At 43.2% G+C, this 25,802-nt stretch overlaps 1 protein-coding gene across 1 annotated transcript in view; it reads left to right on the top strand.

The window, feature by feature from the left end:
* Window positions 1-25,498, top strand: part of arhgef7a (Rho guanine nucleotide exchange factor (GEF) 7a) — a 52,597-nt gene extending 27,099 nt beyond the window's left edge. The window contains 15 exon segments of the mRNA XM_034185874.1: window positions 1,190-1,312; window positions 3,129-3,267; window positions 3,351-3,410; window positions 3,507-3,638; window positions 7,337-7,351; window positions 9,585-9,671; window positions 9,795-9,873; window positions 9,972-10,111; window positions 10,285-10,506; window positions 11,521-11,614; window positions 14,939-15,028; window positions 15,447-15,626; window positions 20,525-20,624; window positions 24,541-24,595; window positions 24,697-25,498. Coding sequence (XP_034041765.1) covers window positions 1,190-1,312; window positions 3,129-3,267; window positions 3,351-3,410; window positions 3,507-3,638; window positions 7,337-7,351; window positions 9,585-9,671; window positions 9,795-9,873; window positions 9,972-10,111; window positions 10,285-10,506; window positions 11,521-11,614; window positions 14,939-15,028; window positions 15,447-15,626; window positions 20,525-20,624; window positions 24,541-24,595; window positions 24,697-24,819 — 1,639 coding nt within the window. The 3' untranslated portion in view covers window positions 24,820-25,498.
* Window positions 25,499-25,802: the final 304 nt, after the last annotated feature.

Raw genomic sequence — 25,802 nt, 5'->3', positions numbered from 1 at the left:
GGGCATCTTTTTCGGATGCCCCAAGGATCCCTCACTGGAGAGGTGTTCCGGGCACGTCCCATTGGGAGGAGGCCCCGGGGAAGACCCAGGACACGCTGGAAGGATTACATCTCTCGGCTGGCTTGGGAACGCCTTGGGGTTCCCCCGGAGGAGCTGGGGGAGGTGTGTGTGGATCGGGAGGTCTGGGCGGCTTTGCTTGAGCTGCTGCCCCCGCGACCCGTCTCCGGATAAAGCGGAAGAAAATGGATGGATGGATGGATGGGTTCACTTGAAGTTCACGTTATCAATGCATGATTGAGAGTTTGAACATTTCAAAAAAATTTTTTGGAGCACGTGTACGAAGCCGCGAGCAGTTTACAATGAGTTTGAGACGAGTTTACTGTCCTGCACGGCAGAGTGCGTGCAAGTGCGCGGATCAAAGTCATGCAAGTGTCACGGCACCTTAAGACATATATTCAGTGACTTGGAAATGTTAATGTATCCATCCCTTGACTTGTCTTAAGTAACATGACTCTGAAAGTGAGGCTTTCTTGTATTGTACAAAAGGGTGCCCATACTTCCGCATTCCATTATTTAGGATTGATGTTATTTAATTTATGTTGTAGAGATTTGTTGTTACTATGAGTTTAAATTAATACTTCTTTTGAAATTGTAACATAGAGAAGCCTGCAATTATTGTTAATTTTATTATTATTATTAATAACATTAATAATAATAATAGCTTTTTAAAATATTTTGATGTCATTAAAATGTTTAAAACCCAAAGGGTGTGAAGATTTTATTAGTAATATTAATAATCACCAAGCACTTGACTTCTTTGCCTTAAAAATCATCTTCAGTATGTTTAGATTTTTTGTACCAGAGGTAAGTCACCATCAAGTCACTCTCAAGACATGAATCTGCAAGTCTCAAGTCAAAATGAAAACCAATTGTCACACCTCTGCTTTGTACAAATGTGCCGTGAATGAGTTATGGCTGAATGTTAGCAGGTGATGTAGCACTAAACACTAATGAATTAATCTGTATGCTTTTGACAGCAGTTAAATCAACTACAAAGGCACTGAGTGTGTACGCCTCTGCCAGGGCAATAATAGCCAACGGTTACCTCAAAGAACGCCATTAGATCTCTTTGGCCCTATGTTCATTATTTGATTTCAACGCTAGTTATTTATTGTTATTTATTCTTTAGGCTACCAGAGAGCCAGCAAAGAGTTGGCGGGTTATTCCTGAACTTGGTGCCACAGGTGAAGGCTCTTTATGTTGGTTACTGCTCCAACCACCCATGTGCTGTTAATGTGCTCACTCAGCACAGGTAACAACTTCATCCAGTTTCACTTTTCACTCATTGTTTTCCACCAGCAAAAAATAAACGAGGCAGTTCATATCACGTAGGCATAGATTTATTTTATTTTAAGGAAATGTGACTGATGGTGTTCTTTATATTAGTTTTATAATTGCAGCAACCTGCTGTTTGGAATTGTGAATGCATTTGCAGCTAGCTGTTTGAGACACAAAGGGATTATTGACCAGATACATTTTTTTGATCAAAACAAACACTTTTGGCGTGTGTGTGTGTGTGTGTGTGTGTGCGTGCATGCATGTGCATGCACGTGTGTAGCAAGTGGATTAGGGTGAATGTATCTCAAAGAAAGATTATAAAAGGCATAATTTGTTAGCAAATTAATACAAAATTGCAGTGTTATCTATTTGAATTCTCATGACATTGGTTGGACTGGGCTTCATGTTTATTGTGTTCCTAAAATTGTTTATTGGAATTTATTATTGTGACTGTGGCTTCATGCGCCATTACATACAGTACAAGTGTGCACAAAAGTATTGATTTTCATTATGTGTGCTTATAAAAAAAACAGATTACAGTATTGTCAAGTCTATCTCATGGGTGTTTCAGTTTGAGTGTTGGTTGTGTGTGTTTTGTTTTTTTGTTTTTTTCAGATTGTAATAGTCATTTAAACTGGGTTTGTATTGGTGTTGAAAAATAACTTTAACATCTGCTGTCAGCTGAACGTGACTGAAGCTCAAATTAACCTGACGTTTGATAAAGTTGCCATCTGTCTGTCTGGTGATAAGTGGGCATCTCAGTGGCCGTCTCCTGCTCCTTGGGTTCGCAACACTGAGGGACCTGCATACTGGTTCATGTCCACAGGAGTGGTCCACACGGCCAAAATGTCTTAGCCGATGTTTCTTCACAATGCAAGTGATATTCCTCATCTTAGCCTCCCTAAATTCTCATTTGATATGAAGTTATTCCAGCAGTACCCAAGGATCCTCTAAAGAGACCTAGTGTTAAAGACATCTAGTCGTCGGCCTAGGTCTCTGATTAGTGTCTAGATATCACAACCAAACACTAAGTGAGAAAGTTCCAGGACCCTAAAGACTTGGACATTGTTCTCCTGGGAAAAAAAAAAATGCAAGCATCATCAAAAACCTCTGTCTAGTGACTACATGACTCCTTAAGCTCGTCTCAGGCATCTCCTTATATCAATTATCAAGATCTACAGACATGAATGTCACTGCTGAGATAAGTGAATTTCTCCACAAGTTCAACACCTTCACTACATACAGAGACACTTCTGATGACCAAGTCCGGGAAGTCATTGAAAGCCTGGATTTTAGTCTTAATCCAGAACAGTCACGAATCTGGACAGCCTAATTCCTCACTCATCTTCACAAGTGCTGCAATAAGGATGTCCATTGATTCCACAAAGATCACAGCATCATCTGCAAAGTGAAGGTCAGTAAACTGTTTCTTGCCAACAACGGTACCAAAACTGCTGGTTTCCACAATTCTGTCCAACACCTAGTCCATGCAAGCACTGAACAGCATTAAAGCCAGAACACATCGCTGATGAACACGTCTTCACTGGAAAGAAGTCAAGAGTTTCCACCCCTGCTGTGCGCCAGCACTTGCAGTACCTGTGTGTAGGCTTGCTGTGATATCCTGCAACGTCTTGGGGATCCAGCAAATTCTCAGAGTAGCCCAGTTCGTGAGCCCAGTATTCGTGCTTATGCATCTTTGTCAAAGAGGAATGTTTTAAGACTGATTTTAAAAAACAACAAAAAAAACATGGCTTGATAAGTAAATTCATGTATCTTTTGCTTTCTTGTAGTGAGCCACTGGGGGAGTTTATGGAGGGGAGGGGTGCAGTCAGTCCTGGGATCCTCACCCTGACCACAGGCCTCAGTAAACCATTTATGAGACTTGACAAGTATCCCACCTTACTGAAAGAGCTGGAGAGACACATGGAGGTGTGCGTCTGAGTAAACGTCTGTGTCAATGTTTGTGTTGTGATGTTTACTTTAAAAAATATGTGTGTTTCTTTCCATTTCAGGAGAGTCATCCAGACAGGGCAGACATTCAGAAGTGCATGGCATCTTTCAGAAGTTTGTCTGTAAGATACACACACAGTCTCACTGAGGTTGTGACCTGACATATATGTCAATGGTATCAGCAGGTCTTTAAGCAGTGTCCTGTTTGTAATTGCCAGGCGCAGTGCCAGGAGGTGCGGAAACGCAAGGAGCTGGAGCTGCAAATCCTCACAGAGTCCATCCGGCTATGGGAGGGGGATGACATCAGGACCCTGGGATCTGTGCTCTACATGAGCCGGCTATATTTCAAAGTCCTGGATCAGAGGTATAAACAACATTTACCTCCTTCACTTTGCAAAAACTAATAATATCTTGACTTTTGAGTCTTACTTGTAACTATTCACATGCATAACATGTGTTATGTAAATGTGCCCACTGTTGACAACTCCTCAGTAAGGAAAGTCGCTATGTTCTAAAAGTCGCTAAATGGCGTCATACCAAATTTGCATAATTGGCCATGTGCATGTAATTGTTATTGATGGTGTAGGAGAGAGTAATGACATCATGGAAGGGCCAGAAAGTGAATAAAAGACACCCTAAATATGTTTAGAAATACAAATGAACTTTCTTCTGTTGATTCTTTGCCGTGGAACCAAAAAAAGTGGCCCAAAAGAGACACTAGCAGAGTTACTTAGGTGTTTTTTGTAAGTTGTTGGCGTTCTTGTTTGTTTGTTTATTTTTACTTTAGTTTTCTTAAGTCTGGTATTTATTGCAGTGATTTGTTTTAGACAAAGAAAAAATCTGGCCGGAAGTGACGTGACACACAGGCAGTTGTAACATTTATTTATTATTGTGCTGTTCTGCTTTAATTTTGTGTCAGTGAAGAAACACTTAACACTTGGGCTAAAAATGATTTATGAATAGAATTTTTTGTGGCAAAAAATAAACATCCAAAGGAGGAGGCGGGAACCAGCCTGTCTGGGGGGAAAAAACCAGTCGCAAGATGGGTCTGAATAGTCGCTAAATTTAGTGCTAAAGTCCTTAATTTAATTTAATTTATTAATTTATATAGCACCAAATCACGACAAAGTCGCACCAAGGCGCTTCACATAATTCACAACAACACAAATTAATCTAAATTCAAAATTAAAAGCAAGAAAAGCACAGTTAAAAGATAAAACACAGTAGAATAAAAAGAAATTACAAAGCAAACACAAACAGATTAAAAAATTAATGCTAAGACAGTCTAAAAAAGTGGGTCTTCAGTCTTGATTTAAAAATCTCCACCGTGTCAGACTGCCGAATAACAGCAGGTAGATCATTCCAAAGAGCCGGACCACGGTAGGAGAAGGCTCTATACCCCACAGACTTTTTGTTCATCCTCAGAACACACAGAAGCCCTGCGCCCTGCGAACGCAAAGGCCTCGCAGGTACGTAGGGCTTAACCAAGTCCGCCAAGTAGGAAGGCGCCAGTCCATGAACAATTTTATAAACCAACAATAAAACTTTAAAATCCAATCTGGCAGAAACTGGTAGCCAATGAAGGGATGCCAGAATGGGAGTAATGTGGTCAAACCTTCTACTTTGTGTCAAAATTCTGGCAGCAGCATTCTGCACCAACTGAAGTCCTCGAATGCTAGACTGCGGCAGACCAGAAAATAAAGCATTACAATAATCCAATCTAGAAGAGACAAATGCGTGAATCAGAGTCTCAGCATCAGCCATAGACAGGATGGGGCGAATCTTTGCTATATTTCTCAGATGAAAGAAAGCAGTCCTCGTAATGTCCCTAATGTGGAGGTCAAAGGACAACGTAGGATCAAAGATTACCCCAAGGTTCCTCACTTTGTCAGTATGATGTATAACACATGAACCTAGGCTAAGCGCCAGCTGATCAAATTGGTGCCGATGTCTTGCTGGGCCAAGAACCATCATTTCAGTCTTATCAGAGTTCAAAAGTAGAAAGTTGCTAGACATCCAACTTCTCACTGCTGCAAGACAGTCCTGTAAAGATTTTATGTGGACAGGATTTCCAGCAGCTATCGGCATATACAACTGAGTATCATCAGCATAACAATGAAAAGCAACCCCGAAACGCCGCAAAATGTTCCCAAGGGGTGCCATATACAGGGAAAAAAGCAAGGGACCCAGAACGGATCCCTGCGGAACCCCGAACTTCATGCCCTTAAAGTCAGAGGTAGTGTCATTGCACAAACACAATGGGAACGACCAGACAGATAAGACGTCAGCCACACAAGAGCAGTTCCAGTAATCCCGAAACAGTTTTCTAGCCTATCAAGTAGAATATGATGATCAACTGTGTCAAACGCAGCACTGAGATCCAACAACACCAATGCTGTAGTAGTATCCGAGTCCATTGCTCGCAGAAGATCATTAACTACTTTAATAAGTGCTGTTTCTGTGGAGTGATGTCTTCTAAAAGCAGACTGCAGTGGCTCAAAAATGTCATTCTCAGTAAGATAGTCCACAAGCTGCCGTGAAACCACCTTTTCCAGAATTTTAGAGCAGAATGATAGATTTGATATCGGCCTATAATTTTTCAATTCACCAGGATCAAGATTAGATTTCTTGAGTAGTGGTTTAACCACGGCAGATTTAAAACAATTTGGAACAGATCCAGAGTTTAAAGAAAGGTTAACAATTTCCAGCACAGTCGGCCCAAGAATGGGCCAAAGATCCTTAAACAGTTTTGTTGGTATAGGATCAAATAAACAAGTTGTGCTTCTAGTAGACATCACGAGTTTCGTCAGCACACCTTGTGAGATACTGTTAAATTCCGTGAATCTAGGTAGCACCTCAGTAGTAGTCCCCAGCTCAGTAGCTGGATACAATGATTCAACCAAAATATGCTGAGATGTGCTCAACCTAATATCTTCTGTTGTCTTTTCGAAATAGTCCAGAAAGTCCTGTGCTGAAAAAGGAGAATGACCAACAGGTGGCTGTCCATGAATAAGAAATGCCACCGTATCAAACAAGAACTTTGAGTTATGCTTGTTTTTGTTGATCAATTCAGAATAATATGCCTGCTTCGTAGCCAATAAAGCATGCTTATAATCTAAAATAGCTTCACGCCACGCAAGGTGAAACACCTCTAGTTTGGAACTATGCCATTTCCGTTCCAACCCTCTAGCCTTCTTCCTAAGGTCATGCAAATAACTATTGAACCAGGGTGTCTGTGCTTTGGGAAGGCGTGGCTTTAATAGAGGAGGCGCAATCTTATCAAGTGTGGTTTTTAGCACTAAATTCAGGCTATCTGCAAGACTGTCTACTGACTGAAATTTCATCAAGCTTGAAGTTAGGATTTCAGGTAGTCTTGCTTCGAGTTCCGTCAAAGTTGAAGGTTTAATTTGTCGCCGCAATGATAGGCAAGGTTGTTGCTCCACTAAACGTGGCAGCGTAATTGTAAACCTAATAAGCGAGTGGTCAGAGACCGCTGATGCAAGAGGCAGGATGTCGATATTTGTGACAGCAAGGCCATGTGCAAGAACCAAATCCAGAGTATTACCACTGATATGCGTTGAACCATGAATGAACTGCTGAAATCCTAATGCATCCATGATTTCCATAAATGATTTACCGAGGGGATCAGAGAGCTTATTTATATGAATGTTAAAGTCACCAATAATCAAAATGTTGTTAAGTTGGCAATGATCAGTTGTGGGCACAGCTAACCAAAAAGTTAGCTTTGATAACCGCTAATCAGCTAACTGAAAAGTTATCTTTTATAATGCTTAACCAATAAACCACCAAAAAATTTATTGAAAGCTACAGCTAACCGTAACCGATAACTTTCAGCATTGTCTCCGGTACACTCTCAGCTACTGACAAGCCGATTTTGAGTTTAAACACCGCCAACGCTTCTGGAGGTTTCTTCCTGTTAAAAGGGAGTTTTTCCTTCCCACTGTAGCCAAGTGCTTGCTCACAGGGGGTCGTTTTGACCGTTGGGGTTTTACATAATTATTGTATGGCCTTGCCTTACAATATAAAGTGCCTTGGGGCAACTGTTTGTTGTGATTTGGCGCTATATAAAAAAATTGATTGATTGATTGATAGAATCAAAGGCGATCACAAACCCAAACACAGCCAATGAGTCAGCACTTCTGTCTTTGTGCACCCTGCCCACTGCTGTAGGGAAGCGTCATTTACCTTGACAGCATACAGTGGTCCAGCTGACGTCTTGAAAAGGAAAGCAGGTTTGACTTATGGTTTTGATTTATAAACCAAATGAATCCGGATAGTTTAAGTACATTAATGTCAAGTCTGTCATTTGTACAAAGTGAAATTTAAGTACATTAATGTCAAGTCTGTCATTTGTACAAAGTGAAAATATAACACATATCTTTTAATTTTAAAATAATGCACTAATTCTGAAGTTTTGAACATATTAACACACAGATGCCAAACTACATTATGGGTAAACTGAGACTGTGATCACTGATTGGTTGATTCATTTAACCAACACAAAACTTAATGTGTGTGTTGGTTTCTACTAATAAATGTGTATTTATAAAATATGTCATTTTTTTCATTTGTTTAAAAAGACTTTTGCAAAACTGAAAATGCATGCAGTTTGGATCTCTGTATGTTAATACGTTCAAAACTTCAGAATTGGTGCATTATTTTAAAATGACAAGATATGTGTTATATTTGCACAGCATGATGTAAAGAGTAATGACTTTTGTTTTTTGTGGCAGCCTGGCAGCCAGGCCCCTTCTGCTGGGGTATAGTTGAGCTCAGCTCCTTTTAGGTGCCTCACTACTGCAAAATACATAGCAGACAGGAGCCAGCAGGGTTGATAAATGTGTTTCACCATTACTATGTAAAAACGCATTAGTGGTCTAAAAGTTATTGGTACTAAATTTATCGGAAACTAATTGGTCCGCTGATGGTTTTTGGAGTTAGCTGAAAAGCTAATCCGCTAACAAAAAGTTGTGAATGTGCCAGTTCATCAAATTACCAGGGCGGCTATGTTTTAGTCCCCGTTTATCTAAAGGTTGCAAGATTCATCAAAACTACAAAGAGATTTATATTTTATTTTTCTAAATGATGACCAGAACTTTATTAGATTTGATAAAACTGTGCATTTCCACCGATGGACCTACTTCTGGATGTGGGGAATGTTTACTGGAATTTTCAGTTTCAATTTATCTTCATTTATATAGCACCAAATCACAACAAAGTTGTCTCAAGGTGCTTCACACAAGTAAGGTCTAACCTTACCAACCACCAGAGCAAGCACACAGGTGACCATGGTAAGGAAAAACTCCCTCTGATGATTTGAGGAAGAAACCTCAAGCAGACCAGACTCAAAGGGCGACCTTCTGCTTGGGCCATGCCACAGACACTATTTACAAAACAATTTACAAAGCAAATATACAGGAAATGTTGCTGGTGCACAGGACAGGAGGGTTACAGAAAACAGACACCACACCCATCTCTGGATGGAGCCGCACTTCAAACAGAAAGAAAAAAAACAAACAAAAAAAACAATCAGGCATCAGAAAGACAACAAATACAGTGTAATTTGTCAGCATTAAGCAACAAGAAAAACAGAAGAAATACTATGGTGATCGGGAATGTCCTGTAATTGGCCTTCTCAGCTGTTGTGTCTCCAGTGTGGAGAAGACTCACCAGGCTCCTGTAGCTACATGTAACTCTGTCATAGTTTCAGCCAAAAATCTAAATTTTCTCATTCTTCCTTGTGTCCAAGTCCTTGGTGATCCTTGTCCGCCAACATCTGTATTTCCTCTTTGTTCCATCAGTCACTTTCAATTCTTCTGCTCTTGCGCTTGTTTAGCTAGTCTGGCTTGACACTTATCATTGTCTTCTTCCATGTTAGTTAACAACCAATCAGCATCAAGCCCCACTAAATGTGGGCCTCTCAGAAGTACCTACCCCGGAGCAGGGATTTGGCTTGCTGTACTCCCTACACTCCCGTACTACCACGAATTTATGTAGTAGAAACATGCTTCTAGTTAGTTTGTACAAATGTTTTTCTTAAATATTTCAACTAAAGGTCACATTTAAACAAAGAAAACTTTTCCCTGTTGTGCCTCTTTGACCAGTTTTGATCTCTCAAATTGGTAGAAAATAGATGGATTTATGGAAAGTGGATGGATTTATGACCTTAAATACATGACTTTTGTTCTGTTTGATTCCTTTTATTCCTGTTTTATTTGTTCTATTGTTCTATTCCTTGAACAGCTTTGTTTCTTCACATCTCTTTGATTGTTCAGGAAAAAAGCGAGCGTTACCTCATGCTCTTCCCTCACGTACTCCTCATACTATCTGCTAGCCCCAGGATGAGTGGCTTTATATTCCAGGTCAGAATACTTTCACTCACAACTGAGAGATGAAATTATATTCAGATCCCCCCCCACTGCCCCCCTCCCTCTTAGTCCTTAGCTAGTGCAAGGTCATGGTTGTGTATTGATTTCAATCTTCAGGGAAAGTTGCCGCTGGCCAGCATGACTGTAACCAAATTAGAAGATTGTGAAGCTCACAAAAATGCCTTTGAACTCACTGGTAAGGTTTCATTAGCTTGGATAAGATGTTCTGCTTTATTCTGTTCATTCATTCATTTGCGTATAACACTTTAACTGAATTTGTATCTGTCTCTGCAGGAACAATGTTTGACCGTATTCACGTGGTGTGTAGCAACGAACAGGACCTGCAGGACTGGATGGAACACCTGACCAGACAGATCAAACACACTGCTGCCACAGCACCCAGCCACAAAGCACTGACCGTGCCCTGCCACACAGTCAGCATCCAATGACCACTTACAGTACAGATAGGATTGAAATGTCATTTATGCCATGTTCATACTGTAGATTACTGAATTTTGCACAAAGAGACCCCTTAAAATCACTCGAGGAGTAGAGTCATCCATTGTAATAATATAAATAACATAGGCCCTGTTGTCTTGTTCCTCAGCTGCCATCTCACCCCCTTACCCCATCCCGGCATGCGGAGGGACGGGGCATGACCGTGACCCCCACGTACCATACCCTTCCGCATCCTTCGTCTCACGGAACTTCTCTCAGCACCATGATGTGGGGCCCTCTGGAACCTCCCAACACCCCCAAACCTTGGAGCCTGAGTTGCCTGCGGCCTGCACCCCCTTTACGGCCCTCTGCTGCCCTCTGCTACAAGGAGGTGAGGGAATATTCCTGTATGTACCCATGGGCATGAAGACAGTAAAAGGTTTGCCAATCAATTGATTGACCTCTGGTTGTCTTTGCTATGGCAGTTCTGAAATCCACATAAGTATGTGTTACATTGTTTCAGATTGGGTTGACAATGAAATTGACCTTGACCTTTGCCAAAATTAATTTTTTTTACGGCAATTTTAAGGTCAAACTTCGTTGATGTACCAACTTTCGTGAAATCAGCAAAATGATGTGGGATGAGTTGGCTAACAGAGAGGTTGATGTGACCTTGACCCAAGTAATTCATGTTTGGTAAATTTGATAATGTTGGGGAATTCTGGGACCCACCCCTGTGTGCCACATTTGATCTCAATTGCAGTGAAAGACAAATGTTGACTTTTGACCCCAAGGAGATTGACTATTGGCAAACTGGACCTTTCCTGGGCAATTCCACAACCCACCTCGATGTGTGTGTTAAGATGGGTGCAAATGACATTGGAAAAACTTCAATCTGGACCTTTTACCCTAATGATCTTGACCCCAGTTGACCTTTGGTAAATTTTATGTCACCTGGGCAATTCCAAAACCTACCTCTTTTACTCACTTTCTGGCCCTCCCATGATGTCATGTGTGCCAAGTTTGTTATATGCCAATGAAAATAATAATTTTGACATTTGTTGTCAGTGACCTTCACCTTTGCCAAAACAGACCCTTCATTGTCAATTCTGAGGTTGACCATTATCCACATATCAAGTTTGTTGGAAATTGGTTAAAGGAAGTGGGAGGAGTAGGACAACAAACAGATGAACCAAAATTTGTACCCAACGACTGTGATTATTGCCAAAACAAACACCTTAAAGGCAATTTTGGGGTTGGCCTTCATGCACTTAGCAAGTTTGGTTGATGGAAATTGGCCCAAGCATCTGGGGGGAAATTGTCACAAACAAACATTTGTCAAGTTATACTATGGCATGACTTTTGTACTATCTCAGAATATTCTCTTTTTTATCTCTGTGTGCAGGATCTCAGTAAAAGCCCTAAAAGTGTGAAGAAACTTCTTCCCAAACGCAAGCCTGAGAGAAAACAGTCTGAGGAAGAATTTACTGTGAGGAAAAGTAAGTAAAACTCAGTCTTCAGATTTACATCTCAGGATGAACTTGGGTTGGACGGAGTGACAACGGTACACATGTGAAGGATGTGAGCTCATGAATAGGGATGGCTTAAAAATTGTGATTATTGCGATTGTAGTTGTGATCCAGTATTGAGTCTGTGCTGTAGTTCGTCTTACAGTTTTTTTTTTTTTGTTGTTTTTGTTTCATTTAACAGAAATCTTTTAGCTTTTGTAGTGTGATAGCCCATCAACTGCAGTTATTGTAGTGATTGATCTCATTGGAAAAAAACAAAAAAATACCTTCCTGTTTTTTCAAGTTTATTGTGGCCTTATTTGTACATTAGCACTAAAAGTCAAGTTGGGTGTTCCATTTGTTCAGTCATGTTGATTGATATGTACAAAGCCAAAGGAGAAAATGAAAAGCAATTATAAACCATGCAGCTAGAAAGTGAAAATCAAATGCTGAGATTTGTTTTGGGGTTAAGCAGCAGGTCAGGTCAGCTCAGGTCTGGAAGCATGTGCAGCTGGTTGTTGCTGCATCCACCACACTACGTAACTTCCCCACGTCCTGGATGGCAACAATGAGGCACTGTTTGTGGACTGCATGAAATGTGCCGGTCACTGTCCATGGTGCTACAAAGCCAAAAAAAAAAATAATAATTACTCCCACCTTCTTGTAAAAATCAAGGTTTGCATCAAAACATGTGCCTGCATGGAGCATATTTGAGTGTGCGTTTAAATGTGGCCAAAACCTTCCCAACCTCCTGAACAAATTGAGGTTTGCTTCAAAGCATGCACCTACTCACACGCACAGAGTATATTTGTGTATTATAGAGACAGCACATTGGCAGGAGAGATGTCTTTCTACATGTGGACACAAGAAAACTTGCAAAACAAATGAAAAAGCACAGCGCTTTGCACAGTACTGATAGGAACGGATATTCATAAACAGACACAGATTCCTCACTCAGCTTCTTAAGTGCTGCAATATGGGTATCCCCTGAATCGACAAAGATCGCAGCATCACCCGCAGAGTCAAGGTCGGCAAACTTGTCATTGCCGTTTAACTTAAGTTGAGTGATGCACAACCCTACTCGACACCCAGTTGAGACAAAGGCTACAATTTACTGAGATGAAGTCAGACACTCTGAGTCTGTTTTCAAACTGCAAATGGAAAACTGTGAACGAGATAAAAGTCAGAGTGTTTGTCAGCTGCAACACCATCCATCCATTTTCTTCTGCTTTATCCGGAGTCCGGTCGCGGGGGCAGCAGCTCAAGCAAAGCCGCCCAGACCTCCCGATCCACACACACCTCCCCCAGCTCCTCCGGGGAAACCCCAGGGCATTCCCAAGCCAGCCGAGAGATGTAGTCCCTCCAGCGTGTCCTGGGTCTTCCCCAGGGCCTCCTCCCAATGGGACGTGCCCGGAACACCTCTCCAGCGAGGCGTCCAGGGGGCATCCGGAAAAGATGCCCGAGCCACTTCAACTGACTCCTTTCGACGTGGAGGAGCAGCGGCTCGACTCCGAGCTCCTCCAGAGTGACCGAGCTCCTCACCCTATCTCTAAGGGAGCACCCAGCCACCCTGCGGAGGAAACTCATCTTGGCCGTTTGTACTCGCGATCTCGTTCTTTCAGTAATGATCCAAATCTCATGACCATTGGAACGTAGATCGATCGGTAAATCGAGAGCTTTGCCCCCCTACTCAGCTCTCTCTTCACCACGACAGTCCGATACAGCGACCGCATCACTGCAGATGCTGCACAGATCCGTCTATCGATCTCATGCTCCATCCGTCCCTCACTCGTGAACAAGACCCCGAGATACTTAAACTCCTCCACTTGAGGCAAGGACACTCCACCGACCTGAAGAGGGCAAAGGTGATCGGTCGACAGCTCTGCCCCTCTCTTCACTCGAGCGTCCGAGACATGTGGCCGAAGGTCAGATGATACGACTACAAAGTCGATCATCGACCTCCAGCTCAGCGTGTCCTGGTGCCACGTGCACTTATGGACACCCTTGTGCTCGAACATGGTGTTCATGATGGACAAACTGTGACTAGCACAGAAGTCCAACAACTGAACACCACTCGGGTTCAGATCGGGGAGGCCGTGCTTCCCGATCACCCCCATCCAGGTCTCACTGTCGCCGCCCACATGGGCGTCGAAATCCCCCAGGAGAACAATGGAATCCCCAGTCGGAGCGCTATCTAGTACCCCTCCCAGGGACTCCAAGAAGGTCGGGTACTCTGCGCTGCCGCTCGGCCCATAGGCCGAGACAACGGTGAGAGACCTGTCCCCGACCCAAAAGCGTAGGGACGTGACCCTCTCGTTCACTGGAGTGAACTCCAACACATGGCGACTGAGTTGGGGAGCAATAAGCAATGTGACCCCAGCTCTCTGCCTCTCCCCATGGGCAACGCCAGAAAAATGAAGTGTCCAGCCCCTCTCCAGGAGTTGGGTACCAGAGCCCAAGCTGTGCGTGGAGGTGAGCCCGACTATCTCTAGTTGGTATCTCTCAACCTCCCGCACAAGCTCAGGCTCCTTCCCCCCCGGCGAGGTGACATTCCACGTCCCAACAGCCAGGGGCTGTGAGCATGGACCGGGCCGCCGGGCCACCCGCCCTCGACCGCCACCCAATCCTCTCTGCACCCGACCCCCATGGCTCCCTCTGCAGGTGGTGAACCCACAGGAGGGCGGGCCCACGTTGCTCTTTCGGGCTGAGCCCGGCCGGGCCCCATGGGCTATGGCCCGACCACCAGGCACTCGCGCGCGAGCCCCAACCCCGGGCCTGGCTCCAGGGTGGGGCCCCGGCTCCGCCATACCGGCGACGTCTCGGTCCTTGATTTTTTTACTGGTCATGGAGGTTCTGAACTGCCCTTAGTCTAACCCATCACCTAGGACCTGTTTGCCTTGGGAGATCCTACAAGGGGCACAAAGCCCCCGACAACATAGTTCCTAGGATCATCTGGGTACGCAAACTCCCCCACCACAATAAGGTGGCAGCTAGAGGGGGAGCAGCTGCAACACAGATGTGAAAAATTGTAGCAGCCTGCAGAACCATCTGACAAGGCATCATCAAGACACTGCAAAGTCTCTCCTGAAAATCTAAAACAAAACTATGCTTGAGAAAAGCTCAGCAAAACTTCCACCTGAATCACCTCACACCAGAAATGCAACACAGTCGAATGCAATTTACTTCTGTCAGGATGTTTCGAAAATACTGGAACTGTAGTTGGATGTTTAGTTTGTATATTTTAAAAGAAATGGGGAGCTCAGTGGCGACATTGCCAGTATTTTGGGAAGTTATTTTGTCCACTCATGTCTGCAGGTACAGCTGCTCTAGAAGAAGACGCCCAGATCCTGAAAGTTATTGAGGCGTACTGTACCAGCGCCAAAACCAGGCAGACTCTCAACTCCAGTAAGACAACATGCAGTCATACTTACACATGTGCATGCGTGTTTGAAAGTTCATATTCGAGCTTTCTGCATCTGTAATCTGTTATTCAGTGCCTTTCTTTAACACTGGTTTTCTGACCTACTTCAGCTAACAGTATCCTCTTCTTCTTCTTCTTCTGTCTCCTTCATGTCTCACTCTTTGGCATTATTCCATTAATTTATTATTTCTAAAAAAAAAAAAAAAAAAATCCTCATGTGTTGTCCCCAATGAATTACTCCATCTGTTCTAATTGAATCCATCATCCCACATTTCACTTTTATCATGTTACGTTGTTCGCCTCCTCCTCCTCCCTTTTCTGTACTGTCACTTCTTCATGCTGTCATCCATCATTTCCTGGCTTCCAACACATGTCACCAATACCTTGCCCCGCCCACCTCAGCCTGGCAGGGCACTGACCTGATGCACAACCACGTGTTGGCTGACGTGGACCGGTCCTGTGTGGACTCGCCAGGCCGCCGTAGCAGCGTGTCACGGCCAGAATTGACCTCTGACCTTTCGGAGGACTCTGACTATGACTCCGTGTGGACCACCCACAGTTATAGGATGGGTACAGTGCCGCGTAAGAGCTGCATCTCTCACCAGAACTAAACTCCTCCGCAAAGAAACGTACAGCATTACAGCGCTGTATTGTCACGTAACGTACAGCGGGTTTACCTCTTCTCTCTTCAGTGTATTAAAGAAACTTTTTAAAATTTATTTATTTATTTTCTATTTGTTAATTTTTTTTTGTTAACTTATCTGTTTTTATTTAATTTTTTTTCACAGCTAGTCACAAAATGATTTACGCATCTCCGTAATGCCTTCGCCGCTTTCCTCTTTTATGTGCCTCCTCTCTCTTTCCATATTTATCATGCAGTAAATATGCATATTTGTTTATTTATCTTGAATGTGCCCACTCCCCTTCAATGACCGTTAATGTGGGTCTCTGTTAGTGGATGTATGGGGGGTAATTGGGTGGAATATATGGGACAGAGAACCTGGAGAGGGAGAGATGGGGACTGAGCTTTTCCTGTCTGATATTCAGATGTAATTGAGGAAGGAGTGTCTTCTGTTTTCCATTTGAGTTCTGTTCAGTATTTAGTTTTGGAGTATTTATACTCAAACATAGCACAGATACATACACACACATGTATTTTCAGACACATATTCCCCCATGACTGGAAGAATTAATTTAATACTGACATTCTAAAACTTGTCCTAAGTAGAATTTTCATTGCACACCACATGACTTATGCTTGATAAATTGAAAAGATTGTGAAACGCTTGCCCATCTGAAGATGTAGCTGCTTACAGGAAGATCTGATTATTTAATGTATGTATGTATGTATTTATTTATTTATTTTTAAGTCGAGGTGTCCACTTGTTAAAAAAATAAAAATTTGGCAGAAATCATACCTGAACCAGATGTGTGTGAATTTCAAAAATAGACCCAGTTTGAAAGTATAATTCACTCTAGCTCCAAAATATAAAGTGTGATTAAAATCAGAACACAACAGGCTTCCATTCATCTCATGTTCAGCCAGAGACTGTAAATAAAGTCTGACCATGTGTAGTTTTATTAAATAAACTGTTAAAAAAAAAAAAAAAAGTCCATCTGGCAATTGAAAGCCATACAACTCATCACATAACAGTATAAAATAATCCATGTGGACTTAAAATGTGGAGATTCAAACTAGAGAGGCAGTCAACCATCTGGTACACCAGTATCATAGTTATCACTGGTGTGATAGTGCACCACAACAGAACAGGCAGAAATACTTTTTCAGTGACAACAGCAGAAATAATGCAGATGAAATAAAAAAATAAATAAGACATATGTCCATTAATTTGGAAAATCAATAATTATTTTGGCAGATCAGCACTCTGAGGATGTGATGATCAGAGGTGTCATCACACCCATTTTGCTGAACTCCACATGAATCAAAATAGCTGTTAAATACTTTTCTTATAGATGTAACTGGCTATAACGTAATTTTTTACATGAAGACATAACTTCCCGGTCACGGAAATATGGTTTAAACGGTGATTATGTTGTGTGAACCACTCGGCTTTTGCACTGCAGCCTCGATTAAACCTTAAGGAGTGTTAGTTAAACGGCTACAGATTTGTTAAACATAAAGCAAAAAATATTTATAATTCTTGAAAATTTTCTTCCAGATTTTAACTTTGAAGGAGCAGAATTGAAAATGAAAATAGTTCAGGTTAACCTTGCTTAAATGAGATAATTATTAAAGTAAAATTATTTAAGTTAGTGCACAAGCGGTTGTTTTTGTATACATTTTAAATTTTAATGTGCTTGAGGTTTAATCTTACGGAAAGCATCTTGCCACAGTGCCACAGTTCTGAGTGTTTTTCACAGACATTCTCCTGAGCAACTTTAACATCTGACCCCTGTACAAACTAATGCTGACCTTTGTTACCATTCTTGCTGTTTTTACCCCATAACTCCATAACATTCAGTCATAGATAGTCCAAACTATACCTTTTTTGTATCGTTGTGATCAGACAAATAATGTGGTATAGCTTTCAATATGATTGAAACATTTTTAAATTTTGACCCCTGTGTAATTCTTCAATTGACCTCTACCTGGCCGCCTACTGAAAATTCAAGTGGCTACTCAGTTTTTTCAAAAGAGTAATGTCTAAGGAGTATTTGTGCCAACTTTGGTGCTTCTTTCCAGATTTGAAGGATTCCTCTGTAAATATTCTGTTATCTGCTGCACTAAGTTGACAATGACACATTCTGTGTACTTAATACATGATCAAAATGTTTTTATATTTACATAAAGGGACTGGCCAGACTACCCCTCCTAAAATGTGAACAAAAGGTAATACTGTGACGTAAAAACCATCACTGTTGCAAAAAATTTAAAGTACAGTGATATTAATTTTTCGTAATATTGCCCACCCCATTAAAATATAGTTGGTTCTCAGTTGAACTGCTATGGAATTTATGACAAATTGAAATTCTTTAGTTTTTCACATTGTATGTATTTGTTTAAAAAACCCATCTCATTTCACTGCAAAGTTTAATGTTTTTGTGTAATCCTGCTGAAATAGAGAAACACGAACAACCAAACAAAAGAGAGAAAATGTAACCTCTGTGGTGGAAAACAAAATGATCAAATTAATCCTCTGACTTCTCTATCGATGATAAAATTACTTATTTAGAAAGCAGCAGATGCTGAACCCACACTTTGGTTGTGAGTGTCTGTCCATCATATCTGGCTTTATGTGGTGAATATATCCCAGTCACACCTTCAGATTATTAGTAAATAATGATGTAAAATATTGGAAAGATGAATATTGAGAAATGTGAGTGACTGGAGTGACAAAAAACAAAACAAAAAACAAAGCCCACAAATTTTTGTGGGTGAAAAATCTGTTGTGTGTGTACTTTAAATTTTTATTATGATTTGTGTCTTTGATTTACATGGGGGATGTTGTAGGGCTAATACCTTGTACTTCAGCCAGCCACTAGAGGGTGATGGAGGTATTTTGGTTTCACTTTTTTAGGAGCCTTCCTGCAGTCCATCTTTATTTACAGGGGATTTTGGGTTTGTTTTTCCTTTGGGTATGCTTGGAGGTTGAGAGATGCACTGATATACTGGTTTTGAATGTCTTTCCATAATAGGACAGAGTATATGTCCTGCCACCTAAATTACTGTCAGTATTTTAGCATATTACGACAAGCTAGCAATGATTCTACAGCTTCATAAAGTAGACACAACTTTGCATTGTCAGGTTTGTGAGGCTTCCCAAACATCTCGTACATTTATGACTATTTTTATGAAGAAGTATTTTTCCAACAATGGTATAATAAGTACAGGTTGGCTTCCACTTTGGGTCTCCTCTTAGAGCAATGTGAGCGACACATGGGATATATTGGTCCGTGTTATTTACGACATGTTTCTGAAATGATTTCTTGATGGTATTTATTATTTTGTATACGGAATTGTTAAATTAATATTTTATTCTGTATGGCAGTGTTTACAAAATGATCCCTGGAAGAAGAATAAGATTTGCCTTTGAACTGTATTGATCTGTATAAAAGTTTACCCTGAAATTATGACATGGAGTGTAATTTTGCACAATCATGCAAATGGGTGAGTGGGTTTAGAATCTGTTAATTCTGTATTTTTGATTGTTGTTGCCTATAGTGTGTATGGTATAATTCTAAAGGTAGACTTAAGTATTCAGTGTTACTGTAAAGCTCATCCATAGTGTAAATGCTCACATTTAGTGTTTTGTGAGCATTGAAGTGGGGAAAAAGATAACAGGGTCATTTCTATTTGAACTGCTCATCTAACTTCAGAACTAAAAATAAAAAGAGCACATAACCTTTTCTGTAAATACTAGCCGTCTCAGAGCAAGAAAACAAACTTGAGTATTTGAGCTGAGAATATCACTGTCATTATATCATGTGATATACTTTGTGACAGGTGTATTTTGTGGTTTATGAAATTAATTCAAACTTTGGGACAGGCAGGGTGAAGAAACTGCCGCTTGCCAACAGTGTCCTGTGTGCTCTAATGCTGTGTTCAGTTCACACGTGTGACCGTGTCTTATCTGCAAACGACGCCTTCAGTGTATTTGTTCTATACGTCTGAAGTGAACAAGTCCCAACACTGTATCATGAGTTTTAAATAAATCTGTCCTTTGTTAAATGCTGGGATCCTGGTGATTTGTTAGAATTGTGGCCCTTCTGTTGTTATGATTTGGTGAAAATGACACCTGAAGGTGTTCAGAAAATGAAATGATCCAGGAATGTGTACTGTGAATGGATTTCTATTTTTTTCCTACTTTCCTATTACTTTTTTCCTGATGTTTGATCTGTGCATTACTAACACACTCCTTCTTGCATATGTGGTGGATTCTTGCCTTCTCAATCTCTCCAATCAAGACTTTTCGGTGAAGGTTCTCAGTTAACCAGGTAGGGGGTTTCTAGAAGTTTACTCAGGAGCAACTAGACTTCTTGTTGCCTTGTTCTTCTTGTTCTTGTTCAGGTGACTTCTTCACTTTTTGAGGAAGGTGATGGTCTAGAAGTTAAAGAGGGCTCAAGACCAGACGATCCTCAGTTTCTGAATGTCAGACAATGCCTATCAGTAAGGTCTCTTGGGCAAAGTCCTTAATTCTCAAGTTGCTCCTGGTGTGCAGTTGAGCACTGTACATCACATGTGTGAACTGCCGAATGTAACACATCATTGTAAAGCCCTTTGATCATCTGCATCAGATGGAAAAGTGCTCTATAAGAAATGCAGTCCATTTACCTTTTAAAGTTCTTCTAAATTTAAACCGAAGAGGTCACTTGGATGAGTGATGAATTGTCCAGTTGTTTTTGAATGAACTTTTAAATAACTCTCTCAGGACTGAAGGAGAAAGTTACCAGTGGTGATTCACTGAGCCACCATACCCCCAAATGAGACAATCGATGAGAAGTCTTTTGTTTTGAAACAGGGCAGCTAAAGGAAACAGGACTGCATGTGATCATCTCCGGTGAGGAGAAAGTTCTACTGGAGGATCCCAGTCGCAATGGACAGAGTGCAGTGGAAGACAAGTAAGATGACACATATTTCACCTCCTTTTCCTTAATTTTCAGTTACTTTACCAGAAATTTTGTTTATTTTGTTGTATTTATTTATTTTTTAACATTGCAAATCATTCTTGACCAAACCAAATTATGTGCACAAACAAGAAGGGGGACTCAAAGAAGGCAACACCTGTGCCTTACGTGTCTGACACCAAGTAATGCAAATTCATTCTTTGTGATGTTATAATATTTGGTTCCGTGTGGTCTTGTCCAAAATTTAGTCTATCCAAAATTTAACTACTTCGTCTTCACCTAACACACAGTCCTACCATGCTTAAGGCATATTGGCTTCAGACAGATTGAGTTAAACCGTTTTGATTTTGAGTTTGACCTTTCAGGGTCACCTAAGGTGAAAGATCATGTGACTGTGGAATCTTTCAAGAAGGGCCTTAAAACTTTTCTTTTTACCCGATGTTTTAATTGATTTTTAAATTTTTACTACTTTATGTGGGCAACGCCAGAAAAATGAAGCGTCCAGCCCCTCTCCAGGAGTTGGGTACCAGAGCCCATGCTGTGCGTGGAGGTGAGCCCGACTATCTCTAGTCAGTATCTCTCAACCTCCCGCACAAGCTCAGGCTCCTTGCCCCCCAGCGAGGTGACATTCCACGTCCCAACAGCCAGGGGCTGTGAGCATGGACCGGGCCGCTGGGCCACCCGCCCTCGACCGCCACCCAATCCTCTCTGCACCCGACCCCCATGGCCCCCTCTGCAGGTGGTGAACCCACAGGAGGGCGGGCCCACGTTGCTCCTTCGGGCTGAGCCCGGCCGGGCTCCATGGGCTAAGGCCCGACCACCAGGCGCTTGCGCGCGAGCCCCAACCCCGGGCCTGGCTCCAGGGTAGGACCCCGGCTCCGCCATACCGGGCGACGTCTCGGTCCTTGATCTTTCACTGGTCATGGAGGTTCTGATTTCAACGCCCAAGTGGGCGGCGACAGTGAGACCTGGAGGGGGGTGATCGGGAAGCACGGCCTCCCCGATCTGAACCTGAGTGGTGTTCAGTTGTTGGACTTCTGTGCTAGTCACAGTTTGTCCATCACGAACACCATGTTCGAGCACAAGGGTGTCCATAAGTGCACATGGCACCAGGACACCCTGAGCCAGAGGTCGATGATCGACTTTGTAGTCGTATCATCTGACCTTCGGCCACGTGTCTCGGACACTTGAGTAAAGAGAGGGGCAGAGCTGTCGACCGATCACCACCTGGTGGTGAGTTGGATCTGCTGGGAGGGGAGGAAGCCGGTCAGACCTGGCAGGCCCAAACGTATCGTGAGGGTCTGCTGAGAACGACTGGCGGAACCCTCTGTCAGGGAGGTCTTCAACTCCCACCTCCGGGAGAGCTTCAACCAGATCCCGGGGGAGGTTGGAGACATGGAGTCCAAGTGGACCATGTTGTCCACCTCCATTGTTGATGCGGCCGCTCGTAGCTGTGGTCACAAGGTCTCTGATGCCTGTCGCGGCGGCAGTCCCCGAACCCGGTGGTGGACACCGGAAGTAAGGGATGCCGTCAAGCTGAAGGAGTCCTACTTATCTTTGTTGGTAGGTGGGACCCCAGAGGCAGCTGACAGGCACCGGCAGGCCAAGCGTGCCGCAGCCCGTGCGGTCGCAGGGGCAAAAACTCGGGTCTGGGAAGAATTCGGGGAGGCTATGGAGGAGGACTATCGGTCGGCCTCGAAGAGATTCTGGCAAACCGTCCGATGCCTCAGGAGGCGGAAGCAGCTCTCCACCGGCACTGTTTACGGTGCAGGTGGGGAGCTGTTGACCCTGACTGGGGATGTTGTTGGGCGGTGGAAGGAGTACTTCGAGGATCTCCTCAATTCCATCGTCACGTCTTCCGAAGAGGAGGCAGAGACTGGGGACCCAGAGGCGGACTCATCCATTACCCAGGCAGAAGTCACCGAGGTGGTTAGAAAGCTCCTCGGTGGCAAGGTTCCTGGGGTGGATGAAGTCCATCCTGACTACCTTAAGTCTCTGGATGTTGTGGGACTGTCTTGGCTGACACGCCTCTGCAACATTGCGTGGCGATCGGGGACAGTGCCTCTGGATTGGCAGACCGGGGTGGTGGTCCCTCTGTTTAAGAAGGGGGACCGGAGGGTGTGTTCCAACTATAGGGGGATCACACTCCTCAGCCTCCCCGGTAAGGTCTATTCCAGAGTACTGGAGAGGAGAATTCGACCGATGGTCGAACCTCAGATTCAGGAGGAGCAGTGTGGTTTTCGTCCTGGTCGCGGCACACTGGACCAGCTCTACACGCTCCATCGGGTGCTCGAGGGTTCATGGGAGTTTGCCCAACCAGTCCACATGTGTTTTGTGGATCTGGAGAAGGCATTCGACCGTGTCCCTCGGCGCACCCTGTGGGGAGTGCTCCGGGAGTACGGGGTCCGGGGTCCTTTGCTAAGGGCTATCCGGTCCCTGTACGACCGCAGCAGGAGCTTGGTTCGCATTGCCAGTAGTAAGTCAAACCTGTTTCCAGTGCACGTTGGCCTCCGCCAGGGCTGCCCTTTGTCACCGGTTCTGTTCATTATTTTTATGGACAGAATTTCTAGGTGCAGCCAGGGTGTAGAGGGGGTCTGGTTTGGGAACCACAGAATCTCGTCTCTGCTGTTTGCGGACGATGTGGTTCTGTTGGCTTTGTCAAATCAGGACCTTCAGCGTGCACTGGGGCGGTTTGCAGCCAAGTGTGAAGAGTCCGGGATGAAAATCAGCACCTCCAAATCCGAGGCCATGGTTCTCGACCGGAAAGAGGTGCTTTGCCCTCTTCAGGTCGGTGGAGTGTCCTTGCCTCAAGTGGAGGAGTTTAAGTATCTCAGGGTCTTGTTCACGAGTGAGGGACGGATGGAGCGTGAGATCGATAGACGGATCGGTGCAGTGTCTGCAGTGATGCGGTCGCTGTATCGTACCGTCGTGGTGAAGAGAGAGCTGAGTAGGGGGGTAAAGCTCTCGATTTACCGATCGATGTACGTTCCGATCCTCACCTATGGTCAAGAGATTTGGCTTATGACCGAAAGAACGAGATCGCGGGTACAAGCGGCCGAGATGAGTTTCCTCCGCAGGGTGGCTGGGCGCTCCCTTAGAGATAGGGTGAGGAGCTCGGTCACTCGGGAGTAGCTCGGAGTTGAGCCGCTGCTCCTCCACGTTGAAAGGAGTCAGTTGAGGTGGCTCGGGCATCTTTTTCGGATGCCCCCTGGACGCCTCGCTGGAGAGGTGTTCCAGGCACGTCCCATTGGGAGGAGGCCCCGGGGAAGACCCAGGACACGCTGGAAGGATTACATCTCTCGGCTGGCTTGGGAACGCCTTGGGGTTCCCCCGGAGGAGCTGGGGGAGGTGTGTGTGGATCGGGAGGTCTGGGCGGCTTTGCTTGAGCTGTTGCCCCCGCGACCCGACTCCGGATAAAGCGGAAGAAAATGGATGGATGGATACTACTTTATGTTTCAATGATTGCTTTAATAATCTGCCTACTTTTTTTCTGTTTTGATCAATCTTTCCTTTTAATTACTGTAGCACTTTGAGATTTATTGTAAATGTAAAGTGCATTATAAATTAAATTTATTATTACCAGCAGAAAGGTAATAGATAGGACTTCTGATGTTAGTGTGCGACCACAGGTATAATTCGTCATATGTAATAGCCATTCTAAGTAAATATTCCTCATTGAGTTAAGAATTAGTGTTGTGTCTGTGAGTGTGCATGTGTAGTCACTGAGCCCAAAATTTGACCTCAGCTTATGATTTTGACTTACAACCAATTTTTCTCCAAATCACTTTGGCTAAATCGCAGTCATTCCATCAAGTTTGGTCCAAATGCTCTACCAAAACAAAATGCATCCTCACAAAGATTCAAATTATGTGCACTGATGTATTAACCAGTCAATGTCTTTATCTTGAAGGAGCTTGGTGGATGTGGTGTACGCCCTGAGGGATGAAGTTCAAGAGCTAAAACAGGTGAATGTTTATAATGATGGTTCGTGAGTCTGGCGTAGGATGGGATGTTTCAGAGATTCCACTTCCAACATCCAAAATGACAAGAGTATGTTTTCTCCCAGGACAACAAGAAGATGAAAAGATCGATGGAAGAAGAGCAGAGAGCACGGAAGGATCTCCAGAAGGTTGTGAGAAGGGTGCTGAAGAGCATAAATGACCCCGTGTGGGATGAGACAAACTTGTGACGAAGTGGAGTGCCTTGGAGTCGAGGAACGAAACGTGGCTTTGCTCACACGTTGAGGTTGTGTGCGCGATTGGGCGAGCAAGGGTGCATCTGTGTGCGGATGTGTTTGTTCTTACCTCCAGTCTGGGAAGAGCTGGGAATTACTGGGAAGTGGTGTGGAACAAACTGCACATTCTATTCCTCAATAACATTCCTAAAACACCAAACGGAGAAGGTATGGACATCATAAATATTCAGCGTGGTACCTCCAATATTCATCAGTGTATTTTAGCTGTAATGCGGAAACCGCAATTAGAGGACTTTGTTGACAGTCATGGAGAGGTACACTATCAGGTGGTACTTAGTATGTGGCACTTTAATCGTGTTCATCGTCACCTAGACTGCATGCGTGAGAACTGGAATCTTGCCATTATGTAATCTTATTTAATGTTTTTTAAATTGTGGGGATATGTTATCCCTGACTTCCAGCTTGGTGTCTTTCTAGCCTGTCATAAGGCCTTTGCTAGGTAAACAAACCTTTTGCATTAATTTTTAACCATTGCATTGTTTGACCACTTTACAGTTTGACCTTCTTTCTGGCATTCCAAAAGAAAGATAGGGAAAATGTATTCTATAATGTAAATACTGCTAAAATATGAGCCTTTGACCTTCAGGAGAATTAAAATTGTTTTTAGAAGGTTGGTTGTGAACTGTTTGCTTTTAAGTCTAACATGCACACACAACAAAAACATTATGTCTCACCTTAGTATATGTGTAATAAGTGAAATTCAGAAATATCGTCAAACGTAATTAACGTTCGACTGCTCAGTCATGTGCATGGACGGGGAGTTTGGTAGGGTTGAGGAGAACGGTGGCTTTGTTGTGGCAGTGAAGGTTTTCGATAGAGGTGGGCGATACTGGGAATTTTGGTATTGATCCGATACCAATTAAATACAGGCCCAGTATTGCCGATACCGATACTTTTTCATATTTAAGCTTCATAGA

This window comes from Thalassophryne amazonica, chromosome 14, assembly GCF_902500255.1.
Source record: "Thalassophryne amazonica chromosome 14, fThaAma1.1, whole genome shotgun sequence".
NCBI lineage: Eukaryota > Metazoa > Chordata > Actinopteri > Batrachoidiformes > Batrachoididae > Thalassophryne > Thalassophryne amazonica.
This window is presented reverse-complemented; position numbering and strand designations above follow the sequence as displayed.